Source organism: Dendropsophus ebraccatus, chromosome 15, assembly GCF_027789765.1.
Source record: "Dendropsophus ebraccatus isolate aDenEbr1 chromosome 15, aDenEbr1.pat, whole genome shotgun sequence".
Lineage (NCBI taxonomy): Eukaryota > Metazoa > Chordata > Amphibia > Anura > Hylidae > Dendropsophus > Dendropsophus ebraccatus.
The window spans coordinates 54481611-54500529 of NC_091468.1; the positions used below are offsets into that span (position 1 = coordinate 54481611).

The following is an 18919-nucleotide window of genomic DNA, read 5'->3' on the forward strand; positions in this document are numbered from 1 at the left end:
AATACGTAAAATGGTGGTCACTGGGTGTTAATACTCCTGCCAATATTGAGGGACATCTATAAAGCTGTCAAACCAAGTCACCCACACCAGTGCCAGGACAGTATAACCTGATATTTTAGCACATGACTTAATGTTATTTTTCTAATGGATACAACATCCTAACTGAGAGCATTGGCAACAGTCCGGTGTTGTGATGGAACAACAATCTGACTCTAAGGACTTTGACCGTTCACATTCCCAGAAGCGGAAAATCATCACAGCCTGGAAATCTGGAACCAAAATTTTTTGGTTATGAAAAAAGTCTCTGATTTTCAAGCCGTTCATCCCAATAGGACATAAGGACAACGTCCCTTCTACTGTACAAAGACTGACATCTACTGTCCGCAAAGAGAAATGGCGTCCAATGAAATAACTAACTCACTGTTCTTTGTCTGAGCCTTTGTATTTGCAATGCACGCTATGTGCCAAGGTAGTCCTCAAGCTTGGTGACCCCATACCCATGTTATATGTTAATTTACATATACAGGATTACACACAGCAGAGCCAATGGATAAGGTAAAAATTGAGCAATGCAATCTGACATTTTCTTAAGTTCTTGCAAAATTATTCACAAAATTCAATTGACAAGTATAGGAGACGTCTGACCAGTGCAAACCCTGATAAAAGTAACACTATGCAGGAGATATAACTTAAGTGTTCTTTATGCATTACCCTAGAATAGTCTAAAACAATGGGTCTTAGGGTGTATTCCCCTACGGTACGGAGTTGTACATAGATAGCAGTAATGACAAGTTTGTCTATGCACAATTTTTTAAGAAAGAATACACTGTTATACTAGACAGTATCACATAAAGAACACTAAAGTTATATATGCGGCATGGTGGTATCTTGGAGAAGTCCCCCTATAAATCCCCTGGTGACATGAAACTGCCATAGGCCTCTTATTGTGTCTATCTCCCTTGTTATACCTGCATGAAGCACTAATAAAGGAAACCTTTTGGATTTAAAGAGGTACTCTTAAGAGTGTTTTTTTAATACATTGCTTAAAGTGTCACTGTCGTGTGTTTTTTTTTCTTTTGCAGAAATTTAAAACACTTTGTAATTGGGTTTATTAGGCAAATATGCCATTATCTGCATTCAAAAAGACTTTCCCCAGGACCCCCCTCTCTCCCTCTCTAATTCACTGCTCATTATCAGGAAATCTCAACTGTTTTACATCACTCAAACCCTGTCTGTTCTATGGACAGGGGAGAGGAGGGAGATGAGTCAGCAGCAGAGATAAGAGAACAAAGGATTACACAGCGGGAGCTGTGTGAAAGCCACTATTCAGAGGTCAGTGCTAACATCAAAGGAGATAGCTTGGTGATGTAGCTGTAAATTCACTCTTTGTTGTCCTATTTAGGTGCCTCATCTCCCTCCACCCCTCCCCTCTCCATAGAGAACCCTGAAGACAGGAGGGAGAGCTTCAAACTGCTTTTTCATGATAAAAATGCTTTTCTCGGCTAATAAACCCAATTACAAAGTTTCCTAAAATCGCCTGGACTATCTGAAAAAAATTAAAATAAACGACAGTGACACTTTACACTTTAAGGCTGGGTTCACACACTGTATACTTCAGGCAGTATTTGGTCCTCAAGTCAGGTCCTCATAGCAACCAAAACCAGGAGTGGATTGAAAACACAGAAAGGCTCTGTTCACACAATGTTGAAATTGAGTGGATGGCCGTCATATAACGGTAAATAACTGCCATCATTTCAATATAACAGCCGTTGTTTTAAAATAACAGCAAAAATTTGCCATTAAATGACGGCCATCCACTCAATTACAACATTATGTGAACATAGCCTTTCTGTGTTTTCAATCCACTCCTGGTTTTGGTTGCTATACAGCCTCACAAATACAGCCTCAAATATACATAGTGTGAACCCAGCCTAAAGTTGTATTACTTTGTAATATAATCATCTAGCAAAGAGAAAAAGTAGCTGCACTCACCGTTTGGTTGAAACAGGATTCTTCATTCAGAACACCATGTGTGACCGCAATCTGTAAGTGTTTCCCGAACAAAGAATCCCATTTCGACCAAACGGTGAGCGCAGCTATTTTTTCAATTTATTACATGATTGGGCAGAGCTTAGCACCACCATAGTACGTCTCCACAAAGGTAAGGATTTTTGAGATTCCGTCATGCTGTTGTGCTAGTTTTGCTCTTCATGTGGTTGGACGTTGTAATATAACCTTGTTAAAATGAATGTATATATTTTTTTGTTTACATATCCATTTCTGTCTGGGTGACACGGCCCCCTCTGCTGCCACCAATGCTTCTATCAGGAACTGCATGGCTCTAACCAATGATATAGTGTTGCCTACACCATTCCATCGTATCTGTAAGAGCTGTGTCTACATGGAATATGATTGGTTAAATATATATTTCCACTGTTTTTCTGTGAACTATACAGAGTGTACATATACAAATGAGCAGAGGTTATGCTCAGATATTATAATAGTATTTTCTAACAAAAGGCCTGTGCATGATCAATGGTGAGCGTATGCCGCTTGCTGCAGGCAGAAACAATAGCCTGCTCTATTAACATCCCCAATAAGCCGCTGTACACTTTGCATTCGTCTCCGCTGAATCTTATAATTATATCTTCATTTGCCGAGGTGTTTTTAGGACAAACAAAGTCTATGAAGACTAAATGGAAATGTTAGTTATAATTTGCATGTAATGATGCAAGATATTACATGGCACACAGCTATACAACACAAGGAATTAATTCTGAATGAAGAACAGGACGGAGAAACAACAAGCAAATAAATGAGGACGTTGTCTATTATTATAATAAAAGCGACCTGTCAGGAACATTCAGTGTAATAGAAAATGATGGCTGCAGTAGCGCTGGGCAATATGGCCAAAAAATAAAATCTATATTTTTTTTTTAATTACAGAAAATTTTCAATTTAAATCTTAATTTTTTTTTTTTTTTTTTTTGAATAAACAGAACATTTATCCATTTTTTCTCCTTACAGGAAGCCTCAGATACTATTTTAATGGTGTTTGAAGCAGCAACTGTACTGCTTCACACAGTCTCACAAAGGGCAGTCAGGCTACCTCTGGCAGCACATGGAGGGCTGTGCGGCCCTCCAGAGAAATGCCCCAACCCCACCACCATTACTGGCGCACTGCCAAACCACTCATACTGGAGGATGTTGCAATCAGCAGATCGCTCTCCACAACGTCTCCAGACTCTGTCACGTCTGTCACATGTGCGCTGTGTGAACCTGTCGTCATCCGTAAAGAGCACAGGGCACCAGTGGCAAATTTGCCAATCCTGGTGTTCTCTGGCAAATGCCAAGTGTCCATCACGGTGTTGGGCTGTGAGTACAACTCCCATCTGTAAATGTCAGGCCCTCACACCCTCCTCATGGAGTCGGTTTCTAACCGTTTGGTTCCGTTATGGCCTGCTGGAGGTGAATTTTGCAAAGCTCTAGCAGTGCTCCAGTGCTCCTCCTGTTCCTCCTTGCACAAAGGAGGAGGTAGCAGTCCTGCTTCTGGGTTGTTGCCCTACACCACCTCCTACGGCCTCCTCCACATATACTGGTGTACTGGCCTGTCTCCTGGTAGCGGCTCCAGTTTCTGGACATTACGCTGACAGCCACAGCTCACATAGATGTGCCATCCTGGATGAGCTGCACTACCTGAGCCACTTGTATGGGTTGTAGAGTTGGTCTCATGCCACACACAATACTGAGCCTCATTTTGATTTGTTTTAAGGACACTACATCAAAGTTGGATCATCCTGTAGTGTTTTTTTATTTTAATTTTGTGTGTGACTCCAAATGCAGACCTCCATTGGTTAATAAATTTGATTTGCATTGATAATTTGTTTGATTTTGTTGTCAACACATTCAACTATGTACAGAACAAAGTATTCAACCAGAATAATTCATAATAATTCATAATTAATTCAGCTCTAGGATGTGTTATTTGAGTGTTCGCTTTATTTTTTCGAGCAGTGTATGCAACACATAATCAACTGCTCCATGTACCTCACTAACATTTCCCTATAACATATCACAAGATGCTTTTATCTGCGGAATAATATGGGGGGGCTAAACGTGTTTCTCTGAGGCCTGTGGCAAATACCATAAGAATAGGGGCAAAGCCAGGAGATACAGGGAGTAGATCCAGAGACTCAGTATTGTGAGAGATTTCTTTGCTTTGTGGATGTTAAAATGTCCTCTATGAATCTGGTACGTATGATGTTAGCTAAGGGACCTCAGTGATTCATCTTTATGGACAGAACGGTTTCTATGTGAATTAAGGTCCTTCTGTAATTTCGTCAGACAACAGATTGAAAAACTATTTTCCATGAACTGAAAAATGAAATGACGTCCATTTCCCACTTTATAAAATCTAAAAGAGGTCGAGTTCTGCACTAAATCTCCATGTTTAAAGTTAGAGAGATGGTATCTTCTGCTCTCCGCCGGAAGATACAGATCCCTGGTAAGCAGATGTCAGACGTTCCCTCACCTCACATGGCATACTGACAGTCACAGGAAAATGATGATGGGAAAACACAACATATATTAGGTTCTTCGTGGGACATTGACAGATTGTACACTGGGCCAGGATGTATGCAGAATACTGATCAATCATTCAATTGCTAAGAACTTGTAGACGCAGGGGCTTTACCCACCATGTTGACCTATATAAAAACAGCGTACGTTACATAAAGTGAAAACCAAATAGGATCATATTACATGCCAGGTACTCTGTTCCCCTAAATGTAAGCTCTCAGGATGCCCTACACACCAGAGGTATATATCACCAAAAGAAATAACAAAATAGCTGAACGATATTAGTATATATTGTATAAGTATTAAAGTTGCCAAAACCACGCCCCCTTCCCTTACATCACCTCCTGCTCTGTAGCTATGTGGAGGAATTGTATGCAGATTTTTGCTGCAGGGTGAAATAAACCCTGGAACAGGCCAAGACAATACAAAGGGAAATGTTAAAGGGGATGTCCAGCGAAAATCTTTTTCTTTTAAATCAACTGGTGTCAGAAAGTTATATAGATTTGTAATTTACCTCTATGAAAAAATCTCAAGTCTTTCCATACTTCCATGCTTTATGTCCTGCAGGAAATGTTGCTTTATTTTCAGTCTGACACAGTGCTTTTTGCTGACACCTCTGGCCGAGACAGGAACTGTCCAGAGCAGGAGAGATTTTCTATGGGGATTCATAGAAAACCGAGACAAAGTTCCTGTCTCGGCCAAAGGTGGCAGCGGAGAGCACTGTGTCAGACTGAAAATAAAAACATTTCCTGCATGACATACAGCAGCTAATAAATACTGGAACACTTGAGATTTTTTAATAGAAGTAAATTACAAATCTATATAACTTTCTGATATCAGCTGATCTGAAAGAAAAAGATTTTCACTGGATAACCCCTTTAACCTTCATCTGCAATAAAGGGAATCCACAAGCTATGTATTATCCTTAAAACTACAGACACAGGCATTAGCTAAAGCAAATACCTGTCTCTCAGCTGATGGCTGTTTGCAAAGTTAAAGTCATGTTTTCCTTCTAAGCTCAAGAGTTGTAGAGGCAGCACTGGGATACTGCCTGCATGCCTCCTCCCTCCCCCACCCATCCCTGCTCTACAGAACTGATGTACAAGGCTCATTGCTGGAAGCCAAACTCTGTACATCAGTCATGCAGGGCTGGGAGGGCGAGGTGTACATGCTGCAGCAGTTACAACTTCTGAGCTTGAAAGGAAAACATGATTGTATAACTCTCTAATTCTATAACAAACAGCCATCAGCTAAGAGACTGGTCTTTGTTTTCTCTCCCATTCAGCTATTTGCCCATGTCGGCAGCTCTGTGCATGATACAAAGCACTCAGGTTCCATTAAAGTGTCACTGTCGTTTAAAGGGGTTATCCAGAACTACAAAAACATGGCCACTTTCCCACTACTGTTGTCTCCAGATTGGGTGGGTTTTGAAACTCAGTTCCATTGAAGTAAATGGAGCTTAATTGCAAACTGCACCTGAACTGGAGACAACAGTAGGGGGAAAAAATGCCATGTTTTTGTAGCGCTGGATAACACGTTTAAATTTTTTTTTGCAGAAATCAGTAGTACAGGCGATTTTAAGAAACTTTGTATTTGGGTTTATTAGCCGAAAAATGCATTTTTAGCATAAAAAAGCAATTTGAAGCTCTCCCCCCTGTCTTCATGGTTTTCTATGGAGAAGGAAGGGGTGGAGGGAGATGAGGCACCCAAACAGGACAACAAAGAGTTAATTTACAGCTACATCTCTGGGCTATCTCCTCTGAAGTCAGCACTAACCTCTGTGACGTCTGAATACCGGCTTTCATGCAGGTCCTGCTGTGTATTGCTTTGTTCTCTGCTGGCGACTAATCTCCCTCCTCCCCTCTCCATAGATTACACAGGGCTCGGCTGATGTAAAAGGGTCGAGATTTCCTGATAATGAGCAGTGAATGAGAGAGAGGAAGGGGGGGAGACCTGGGGAAAGTCTTTTTGAATGCAGATAATGGCATATTTGCCTAATAAACCCAATTACAACGTTTCTTAAAATCGCCTGTAATGTTGATTTCTGAAAAAATCGCGGAGAGGCGCGGAGAGCGGAGGCGTGCGAGGCCTCCCATTGAAACACACAGCAGGCAGGATTCGGTAGTGTGAACGGACCCTAAAACATATGGATAAAAATAGAAATGCCTCTGTATTAGATATTCCATTTATTGGGATAAAACCACTGTTCTACATAGTGTGGGTTTCTTATCACAGGCTTTTCTAATTTTCCAATGGATAGTTTATAAGACATTAAAGTGTGGGAACAAACTGTTGGGAACCCATGAAGCAGAGTAAGGGAGAAAGAGTTCTGGAGATTTTCGCAATAACGATCGCATTTGAGCGATAATTGTTCCGTGTAAACACAGCAAACGATCAAGCAACGAGCAAGAAATCGTTCATTTTGATCTTTCGATAAAAACTCGCAGATCACTTCTTGTAAACGTCTTTTAAAAGATTTACCCTATGTTAAAGATGGGCTTAACCCTTTAAAGACGGAGCCAGTTTTCATTTTTGCGCTTTCGTTTTCTCCTCCTTATGTTTAAAAGGCCACTGTGCTTGCATATTTCCCCTACAGACCCACATGAGCCCTTATTTTTTGCGACACCAATTATACTTTGCAAATACAGACTTAATTTTTCTATAAAACATGCTGAAAAAAAACCAGAAAAAAATTATATGTCCAGTGAAATTGGAAAAAAGGTGCAATTCCTTTTGTTTGGAGGGGTTTCGTATTTACGCCATTCGGCCTATGGTAAAACTGACATGCTATCTATATTCCTCAAGTCAGTACGAATACAACAATATGTAACTTGTAGAACTATATTATTTGATGGCTTTTAAAAATTTAAAACTAAAAAAAAAAAAAAAAAGTGTTTAAATTGCTTTATTGCCATCCTTATAACGCTTTTATTGTTTGGTCTATGTGTGAGGTGTCATTTTTTGCACCACAATCTGTTCTTTCTTTCGGTACCTTGATTGCTTAAATGCACCTTTTTGATCACATTTTATTACATTTTTTCTAAATTTAATGTAAAGAAAAATGCGCGCATTTTGGTGGGTTTTTGTGCTGACGCCAAAACCTGATTACTGGTGGCCCTTCAGCAAGTTGGTAAATATGTTCGGCAGGGGGGGGGGGGAGGTTGTAGGGATAGGAGCAGGGGGACTGAGGGTGTCTGCAGGTGGAGGGATAAGAGCAGGGGGACTCAGGGTGTAACTGGGGGTGTATGCTGGTGAAGGGATGGGGACTGGGCGGTGTATATTTCTGTTATTTAAACTATAAATATCACAAAATTATGTTTTTTGTCAAAGTGACACACAACCTGAGTTATGCTCTTTTATTTGCCAAATTTTGACACACCAAGCTGGAAAGGTTGGCCATCACTGTGCTAATCTAAAGCATCTAATAAAGGTGTAGTGCGTTGTAAAACATTTTTTCACTAAATAACACACATTACAAAATTGTATTCTACAACATATCATACCCCTCACTCCAATTTATCAGCACTTACTGATTTTAAACGGAGCTTGTCATCCACCAGCTCAAGAACGGCATGGTTCCTAGATACTCTCTTGTCTGCAATCTAAAGAAAAGGAGAACATATGTAGAAATCAGTGACCAATATAAAGCCTGAGATGAATAGACCAAAAATACAAGTAAAACGTTATGTAAGACCCCTATATATATATACAGAGGAGTCACAATAGACCAGTGATTTCAACCCGCTATAGTGTAATGGGTAAAATCTGTGCTAAAAATCTACAAAAATCACATTCCTGATCTCGTACGGTAAACGGCGTCAGCGCAAAAAAATCCCAAAGTGCAAAATTGCGCATTTTTGGTCGCATCAAATCCAGAAAAAATGTAATAAAAAGCGATCAAAAAGACGTATATGGGCAATCAAGGTACCGATAGAAAGATCACATCATGGCGCAAAAAATGACACCTCGCACAGCCCCATAGACCAAAGGATAAAAGCGCTATAAGCCTGGGAATGGAGCGATTTTAAAGAGAACCAATCACGGGGGTGTGGGTTTTTGGGTTTAATACTTAATTGCATTTGTTTTTACCTTATTTTTACTTTTGTAAATAACTTTCATTACTTTAGTTATAGATTTTCATTGTTACAGCAGTTTTAATTAGTGCCTCGCGCCGGCTCTTTTCAAAAGAGCCGGCCCGAGACTGCCATCCGGAAGTTCCCAGCATCCTCTGCGAGCCGGGAACAGAGAAACACAGGTATCGCGAGATTGCCCTCTGTTACACTCTATACATGGCTGCAGCAGCATGAATCAGGGCTGTTATCAGTGCTGCCCTCCTCTCTTCACTTTGCACAGACTGAGCTTTCAAAAGCAGCCTCCACCGGCCTCCTGAGTGACCCTCCTGTAATCAGGTAACCCGATCTGCTGGGATGTGGCCCGCGGGGGCTGCTTCTGACAGCTCTGTCACCGCTCCCTGGCTGCAAAGTAAAGAGAGAGGAGGACGGACAGTGATCGGCTCTGAAGTAAGTTGAAAGCACAAGGGAGTTCTATCTCCTCCTCTGTGCTGTGTATCAGGGCCGACAATCCTCCTCTCCCTCCCCCAACACACACTGCAGGGAAGAAGTTACCTCCATTAACTCCTGCCTTGCTGGGCTAGAAGGGTTTGATCACAGCAGCCAGCCCTCCTGAAGGGAGAGCACCCCTGCTGGATCCAGGTCCTCAGTCTCCACTCCAGCCCCTCAGGACACTCACCCAGACTTCAGTATCACCAGAGACAGGGTGAGGAGTCAGCACAGCGCCCCACACTACACTGCCTGTACTGTGCCCTGCTACTCATACCACCCGCCTGTTCTCCTGTTCAGCTATACTATTACTCCTCTCATCTTCTTTTCTGTTGCTACCACTACTACTCCTCATCTCCTATTCAGCTATATTACTACTGATCATCTCCTATTCAGCTATATTACTACTCCTCATCTCCTATTCAGCTGATGCTACCACTACTACTCCTCTCATCTCCTATTCAGCTATATTACTACTACTCCTTTCGTCTCCTATTCTGCTACTACTACACCCCTTATCTCCTATTCTGCTGCTGCTGCTACTACTACTGCACCCCTCGTCTCCTATTCTGCTGCTACTACTACTACTGCACCCCTCTTCTCCTATTCTGCTGCTACTACTACTACTACTGCACCCCTCGTCTCCTATTCTGCTGCTACTACTACTACTACTGCACCCCTCGTCTCCTATTCTGCTGGTGCTACTACTACTACTGCACCTCTCGTCTCCAATTCTGCTGGTGCTACTACTACTACTGCACCTCTCGTCTCCTATTCTGCTACTACTACTACTACTGCACCTCTCGTCTCCTATTCTGCTGCTGCTACTACTACTGCAACTCTCGTCTCCTATTCTGCTGCTGCTACTACTACTGCAACTCTCGTCTCCTATTCTGGTGCTGCTACTACTACTGCACCTCTCGTCTCCTATTCTGCTACTACTACTACACCCCTTATCTCCTATTCTGCTGCTGCTGCTACTACTACTGCACCTCTCGTCTCCTATTCTGCTGCTGCTACTACTACTGCAACTCTCGTCTCCTATTCTGGTGCTGCTACTACTACTGCACCTCTCGTCTCCTATTCTGCTACTACTACTACACCCCTCATTTCCTATGCTGCTACTACTACTACACCCCTTATCTAATATTCTGCTGCTGCTACTACTACTGCACCTCTCGTCTCCTATTCTGCTGGTGCTACTACTACTACTGCACCTCTCGTCTCCTATTCTGCTACTACTACTACTGCACCTCTCGTCTCCTATTCTGCTGCTGCTACTACTACTGCACCTCTCGTCTCCTATTCTGCTGCTGCTACTACTACTGCAACTCTCGTCTCCTATTCTGGTGCTGCTACTACTACTGCACCTCTCGTCTCCTATTCTGCTACTACTACTACACCCCTCATCTCCTATGCTGCTACTACTACTACACCCCTCATCTCCTATGCTGCTACTACTACTGCACCTCTCGTCTCCTATTCTGCTGCTGCTACTACTACTGCAACTCTCGTCTCCTATTCTGTTGCTGCTACTTCTACTGCACCTCTCGTCTCCTATTCTGCTACTACTACTACACCCCTCATCTCCTATGCTGCTACTACTACTACACCCCTCATCTCCTATTCTGCTACTACTACTACACCCCTTATCTCCTATTCTGCTGCTGCTGCTACTACTACTGCACCTCTCGTCTCCTATTCTGCTGCTGCTACTACTACTGCAACTCTCGTCTCCTATTCTGGTGCTGCTACTACTACTGCACCTCTCGTCTCCTATTCTGCTACTACTACTACACCCCTCATCTCCTATGCTGCTACTACTACTACACCCCTTATCTCCTATTCTGCTGCTGCTGCTACTACTACTGCAACTCTCGTCTCCTATTCTGGTGCTGCTACTACTACTGCACCTCTCGTCTCCTATTCTGCTACTACTACTACACCCCTCATCTCCTATGCTGCTACTACTACTACACCCCTTATCTAATATTCTGCTGCTGCTACTACTACTGCACCCCTCGTCTCCTATTCTGCTGCTGCTACTACTACTGCACCCCTCGTCTCCTATTCTGGTGCTGCTACTACTACTGCACCCCTCGTCTCCTATTCTGGTGCTGCTACTACTACTGCACCCCTCGTCTCCTATTCTGCTACTACTACTACACCCCTCATCTCCTATGCTGCTACTACTACTACACCCCTTATCTAATATTCAGCTGCTGCTACTACTACTGCACCTCTCGTCTCCTATTCTGCTACTACTACTACACCCCTCATCTCCTATGCTGCTACTACTACTACACCCCTTATCTAATATTCAGCTGCTGCTACTACTACTGCACCTCTCGTCTCCTATGCTACTGCTGCTGCTGCTACTACTGCACCCCTCATCACCTATTCTGCTACTACTACTGCACCCCTCATCTCCTATTCTGCTACTACTACTGCACCCCTCATCTCCTATTCTGCTGCTACTACTCAAACACCACACCATTACAATTTTATTTGAGACTGCAAGGAGAAAAAAACATTGTTTGTTTAAAAAAAAAATAAAGATTTAAAAATCTGGCCGTATTGCCCAGCCCTACCCCTGCTGTAGATGGACTCTGCACTTCCCCCCTATTTCTGGCTGGTGTTTTCCTTTGGGCTATGTTCACACGTTGTAAGAGACCGGTCGTCACGGAGCGGTCGATCTCTGAAAAGATCATCCCTGCCGGTACTGCAGTACTGCCACTTGCTTCATTGCGTGAACTGACAGGTCTTTCTGCGGCCGCAATTCACCAAATTGCGGCTGCAGAAAACTGACATGTCAGTTGTTTTTGGCACCGTATGGGATCCCGGCCGGAGTGTATACTATGTGTATATGCTCCGGCCGGGATCCCATAGAAGAATAGGCAGCGTTCCACACCATACAAAGTATGGCCGATGTTGCCAATGGCAACAACGGCCGTACTTTTATGCCGTGTGAACATAGCCTTGCAAAGCAAGATGCCATACAGTCTGCAGCAGGGAGGGATAGGATTTTTTTCCCCCTCTCCTTTTTTTTTTCTTTTTCAGATATTGGTATCCTGATGACTATGTTGGATTCGGTGTACTACTTCGATGACTGGAATTTTTCTTTATTTTTTTTATAAAATGGCCAATGAGGGGGCATGGGGTGGTTTTATTTCAATAAAAAAAAACTGGTGTATCGCTTCTCGGCCTTTTGGCTAAGATCGAGTGTAGTATCTATTCTTATCTGGGGACCATATATTAAATTGATTTTTAGAACAGGGAGATGGAAAAAGAGCTTGCTATGTCCTTTCCAGGCATTGACCTGGTATTTTACAGGCTTAGGCTATGTTCACACAACGTAAAACTACGGCCGTAGTTCTCGGCGCAGAACTACGGCCGTAGTTTTGCGGTGTGTAACAAAGCCTTATGTGCAATGGGATCCTGGCCGGAGCGTACACACATCGTATAAGTTCCGGCCGGGATCCCACATGGCGCCGGAAAAAACTGACAGGTCAGTTTTCTGAGGCCAGAATTCAGTGAATTCCGGCCGCAGAAAGACCTGTCAGTGCACACAGTGAAGCGAGCGGCTCCGGCTGCTTTCTTCACTGTGGGCTATGGGAAGCTCTGATGCGGGCGCGCGCTAATGCGCCCACATCAGAGCTCTGCGGCTGGAAAGATCACCCGGCCGGTAATTAAGTACCGGCCAAGATGATCCGGCCAGAGACTGGCCGTTCCGTGACCCGGCCGGTGTCATGGAACAGCCGGTCTCATACGTAGTGTGAACATAGCCTTAGGGTATGTGCACACTACAAAATCTGGGCAAAAACCTGTTCATTCATTGGGCAGACAGCGGAATCAGCCTTTGTATAGAATGGAGTGTATGGCACGGGCGGAGATGCAATCGAGTGGCAAAATCTGCAGCGGGTTATCTGCCCGGCTTTTGTAGTGTGCACATACCCTTAGTTGTGGATGCTGTCTGGCAGCTTCCACTTCTAAGCTTGTAAAGTGAAAAGAAAGAAAAAATACACCAGAGAAATTTTTTTCTTAAATTGATAATAAAAACACTCCCACACCCTTTGTTGATAACTTTATCTTTAAAAAATGCTGGTCATCGACATAGTCTGCCAAATCCATTTAGCCCTCAGGATAACAATATATAAAAAACAAAGAAAAAAAAAAGGTATTAAATGGAGGGGGGGAAGGTTTACTGTTTGGCCCTTAGGGGGTTAAAATATACCTACCATTTCGTTCAAGTGTCAGGATACCTCTGGAAACTCAGGAAAACACCGCGGCTCCGCACTCTGTTGTAAAAAGAGTATAGTACGGGCCTGCCAGAAGCTCCATAGTATGTATATATCCAAGGGTAGCCTATGGAGCTTCTGGCGGACCTGTACTATGCTTGCTTTAGAACGGAGTGCAGAGCTGCAGGAGTTTTAGGGTGCGTTCACACATATAGGGATCTGCAGATTTCATGGCCCAGATTTGATTTGCTTTGAATCTGCCACTTCAATTCTACGCCATCAAATCTGCTGCGGATCCTGTATGTGTGAACACACCCTTAGGGTACGTTGACACACGTACCAACTCGCAGCGGAAATCTCGAGTTGGTACGTGCGAGTTAATTTCCTGGCAGGTCCAGTGCATACATACTCACAGCGGTCTGAAAGACCGCTGCGAGTATGTAATGCAGCCGCCCCCTTAACCCCTTCAGCTCCCGCTCTCTGTATACATTACCTCTCTCCTGCACTGGTCCTGGCTTCCTGCTCTGCCGCCCAGCTGCAGCCACTGATTGGCTGGGCGGGAGAGCAGGACGCCTGGACCCGTGCAGGAGAGAGGTAATGTATACAGAGAGCCGAGCGGGAGCCGGGTGGCAGCGGTTAAGGGGGCTGCATTACATACACTCAGCGGCCTTTCAGACCGCTGTGAGTACGTGTGCACGACCTGCTAGGAAATTAACTCGTAGCGGATCTCGCTGCAAAAGTCGCAGCGAGATTTCCGCTGCGAGTCGCTACGTGTGAACGCACCCTTAAAAGGTATCCTGCCTCCCAATCAAAATGGTGGGTATCTTAAGTGAGGTACCACTAGGGGTGGAAAAAATGTACCTTTGGCCCCAGGCTGTCCACCCAACCTCTAATCTTATTATAATTGATAGTAAGCTGTTAAACTTGTGTATATAAGCTGTCCTTTTGTTATAGTGTGCAACTGTGAGGCTGCATTCACACGTTCCGTAAAATTGGTCGCGGATCCACGATTACGGACAATTTTAGGGACCATCGAAGTAAATGAAGCCATTCACATGATCCGTGCCATTTCCCGCACTGCAAAAAAATAGGACATGTCCTAGTGCAGATCGCAGCAAGGATCCCCACCACCACCACCCAGCAGCTGGGATGACGGAAGAGCATGATGTGTGCTCCTGTCATCGCATCTACTACTCACCTACTCCCACAGACCGGCCGACTTCATGTTCACCAGAAGTGGTCTGGACTACGCTGCCGCCTTCTCTCGGTAGCGTAGTCCAGGCCACTTCCGGTGAGAGTGTGTAAGGCATCTGTGCCGCGATCCTCCTCTGGATCTGGATCGTTTGAATAAGGCCTGAATGTGTATCTAACCCCATGAAAATTCTGATCCCGTTTGTGAACTGCGGGCCGGTTCCCGTGTACGGCACAGTTCTATCCACAGGGACCGGGCCAGGGCTGAAGCACTAGAGGCGGGTCGGCCCGCCCCCAGTGGTAGGGAATTCCCTCCCCTCTATGACGCGGCTCCATTGATTCTAAAGGAGCCGCGTCATAGAGGGGAGGGAATTCCCTACCACTGGGGGCGGGCCGACCCGCCTCTAGTGCTTCAGCCCCATCCCGGTACACGTGGATAGAATGGCGCTGTACACAGGAACCGGGGCGCGGTTTAAAAAACGGACCGCGGCACCGGCTTCCCTGTGATGGCGCCGTTCTATCCGTGGGTCATATTAAAGAGTATGTACCTGATGGTGGTACATCCTCTTTAAGGGTATGTTCGCACACGTTGGAGTTTCATTGTAGTAATGCAATGATGGACGGCTGGATGGCAATTGAATGGTTAATTACTGCAATGAAATTATGCAGTACCGGTATGAAAATGCAATGTGTGAACACAGCCTTATAGATAGACTCAAACAAGAAAAGCTATATTACACATGCTGAGCAGACAGCATCACACAGACAGGCATGGATTCAAAGTCAAAGATTTTCATGGGTTTAGATACACTAGCTCACTAACACGTATCTGAACTACCACAGGATTAGATGCACATGGTTAGCAGCACATTAACAATTATCTTTAGATTAGATGCAAAGGTACAGATAAATGGTGCATTTACACAGACAGATTTATCTGACAGATTTGTGAAGCCAAAGCCAGGAACAGACTATAACCAGTGAACAGCTCATAAAGGAATGACTGAGATTTCTCCTCTTTTGCTATCCATTCCTGGCTTTGGCTTCAAAAATGTGTCAGATAAATCTCTGTGTAAACACACCCAAACTCTAAAAAATATGGTTAAAAATACACTGGCCCAGTGCCCGTTTTCAGCAGACATTATCACAGATGACAGTATTAGTTCAAACTGTGTTTTTCCGATCCGTTTAACATTTACGTTTTATGGAAAAAACGGATGCAAAAATGGATGCAAAAATGGATGCAGTTGTGTGACATCTATTTGGATCAGTTTTTCCATTGACTTCCATTATAAAAAAAAAAAAAAAAAAAAACGGATTGAAACATACACAAATATAATGTTGACTAAGTTTTTCTGTCCGTTAAAAGTAACCAATAAAAACAGATACATTGAACGGATAGGAAAAACGCAGTGTGAACCTGCCCTTTTACACTGGAGAAATGTTAGTAAAAGAACTGACTGCTGTTGATTAGAGGCTGCGATGCACACAAGCTTGGAAACCTGCAGCATACATGTTTGGAATTTGGGGGCGTGGCTTATGTGTACAACTGCCAGCCTCAAGATGGCAGCTCCAGTGAGCTGTTTCCATGGTAGTTTTCTTAGCTTATAATTACAGAACTTACAGCCCTAAAGCTTCCAGGGGTTATTTGTTTTATGTTTGGTTATATTTACTTCCTCCCTACTATAAAATAACTGGGTATAATTTTTGGTGACAGGTTCTCTTTAAGGAACGTATATTGGTTAACAACGGTTTGAATTTTTTACAGGCCATCAGATAAAATATAAGTTATACATGTTATATATCGTTTTAATCGTAACAACTTGAGGAACATGCATAACAAGTCAGTTTTACCCCAGGGCGAATGGCGTAAAAACACATTTCCCCCAAATAAAAGAAATGCTTTTTTTTTTTCAATTTCACCACACTTTGAATTTTTTTCTGGTTTCGCAGTGTACTTTATGCAAAAATTCAGCCTGTAATTGCAAAGTACAATTAGTGACGCAAAAAATAAGGGGTCATGTGGGTTTCTAGGTGGAAAAATGCAAGTGCTATGACCTTTTAAACACAAGGAGGAAAAACCGAAAACGTAAAAACGAAAATGGGCCATGTCCTTAAAGGGTTAATAACATCTTTTACAAATGTGTGATCTTAGGAAATCCAATGAACCCTATATAAATCAAAGGGTGTTGGTGCTGTTCTCTGCTGGAGTCTGTAGTGCAACAGGTTTAATCTGACAGAACCCAGAATTGGGGTGTGAACAGCGGCTTAGTGTCCATACCATGATTTTAGCCTCTGCTTGCTCGGATACATCTGAAGACGATAGAAATGATACGCCGATGTTTCCCAGCTTGGATCAGCATGGGCCTCAATCATTCTGATGCCGTCAGCAAACACTATGGCCATTGAAATTAATGGGAGCTGGGACACAACAGCATGACAGTTTATGGGACATGCTCTACATGGATAATACACTGACAGGGATTACATCATATATAGCAATGACGTCATCATTGCCCCTCCCCCTTCTATGTACATTGCCACCTCACACAGACATCGCAATTGTGCGCCAATAATCAATAGCTGTCACTTCATATAACACGTCAGGACTCCGCCCACCACACCTATCCCGCTCCCAGCATGCTCAGCGTCAAGAGGTCATGCTGGGAGTAGTAGTGGCGCAGATGGAGCCCCGCAGGCTGATCAGCACTTACACCCAGGAGGGCTCCTCTTCCTAGGACAGTCTCCCCCACAGGGATAGCGAGGTTCCCGCTGCCGTCCGCGGCCTCCAGCTGATAGGCGGACATGTCACCTGAGTGTCAGCCCGCCGGTAACTATGGCAGCTCCCCTCACAAGTCAGGACAAAACTCCCTCCACACTGCCTGGTGCGGCGCAGCTTCCTGGTGTGTCACGTGGTGCCGGTCCGGCCAATGACAGGCGAGCCCGAGGACATGATGTAAACAGTAATCACGTGACGTGTTCTCGCCCAGTCGGTAGAATTTCTGTGGGAATATTGCGCGGGCGGCTGTGGGGAATGTTCGGGTCTCCTCAGTCATGTCTGTGTGGTGTCCCTGTGTGTGCTCCTGTCTCCTCAGTCATGTCTGTGTGGTGTCCCTGTGTCTCCTCAGTCATGTCTGTGTGGTGTCCCTGTGTCTCCTCAGTCATGTCTGTGTGGTGTCCCTGTGTGTGCTCCTGTCCCCTCAGTCATGTCTGTGTGGTGTCCCTGTGTGTGCTCCTGTCCCCTCAGTTATGTCTGTGTGGTGTCCCTGTGTGTTCTCCTGTCTCCTCAGTCATGTCTGTGTGGTGTCCCTGTGTCTCCTCAGTCATGTCTGTGTGGTGTCTCTGTGTCTCCTCAGTCATGTCTGTGTGGTGTCCCTGTGTGTCCTCAGTCATGTCTGTGTGGTGTCTCTGTGTCTCCTCAGTCATGTCTGTATGGTGTCCCTGTGTGGTGTCCCTGTGTCCCCTCAGTCATGTCTGTGTGGTGTCCCTGTGTATGCTCCTGTCTCCTCAGTCATGTCTGTGTGGTGTCCCTGTGTCTCCTCAGTCATGTCTGTGTGGTGTCCCTGTGTGTCCTCAGTCATGTCTGTGTGGTGTCCCTGTGTCTCCTCAGTCATGTCTGTGTGGTGTCCCTGTGTCTCCTCAGTCATGTCTGTGTGGTGTCCCTGTGTCTCCTCAGTCATGTCTGTGTGGTGTCCCTGTGTCCCCTCAGTCATGTCTGTGTGGTGTCCCTGTGTCCCCTCAGTCATGTCTGTGTGGTGTCCCTGTGTATGCTCCTGTCTCCTCAGTCATGTCTGTGTGGTGTCCCTGTGTCTCCTCAGTCATGTCTGTGTGGTGTCCCTGTGTCTCCTCAGTCATGTCTGTGTGGTGTCCCTGTGTCTCCTCAGTCATGTCTGTGTGGTGTCCCTGTGTGTCCTCAGTCATGTCTGTGTGGTGTCCCTGTGTCTCCTCAGTCATGTCTGTGTGGTGTCCCTGTGTCTCCTCAGTCATGTCTGTGTGGTGTCCCTGTGTCTCCTCAGTCATGTCTGTGTGGTGTCCCTGTGTCTCCTCAGTCATGTCTGTGTGGTGTCCCGGTGTGTGCTCCTGTCCCCTCAGTCATGTCTGTGTGGTGTCCCTGTGTATGCTCCTGTCTCCTCAGTCATGTCTGTGTGGTGTCCCTGTGTATGCTCCTGTCTCCTCAGTCATGTCTGTGTGGTGTCCCTGTGTGTCCTCAGTCATGTCTGTGTGGTGTCCCTGTGTGTCCTCAGTCATGTCTGTGTGGTGTCCCTGTGTGTCCTCAGTCATGTCTGTGTGGTGTCCCTGTGTGTCCTCAGTCATGTCTGTGTGGTGTCCCTGTGTGTCCTCAGTCATGTCTGT

General features: G+C 44.7%; 1 protein-coding gene and 1 pseudogene across 1 annotated transcript in view; one reads left to right on the top strand and one right to left on the bottom strand.

The window, feature by feature from the left end:
* APLF (aprataxin and PNKP like factor) overlaps positions 1-17490 on the bottom strand; it is a 112212-nt gene extending 94722 nt beyond the window's left edge. Inside the window, exons 1-2 of the mRNA XM_069955103.1 lie at positions 17281-17490; positions 8109-8180 (exon numbers count right to left, since the gene is read on the bottom strand). Coding sequence (XP_069811204.1) covers positions 8109-8180; positions 17281-17373 — 165 coding nt within the window. The 5' untranslated portion in view covers positions 17374-17490. The remainder of the gene's footprint in view (positions 1-8108; positions 8181-17280) is intronic.
* Positions 12330-12485, top strand: LOC138774608 (U2 spliceosomal RNA; annotated as a pseudogene).
* Positions 17491-18919: the final 1429 nt, after the last annotated feature.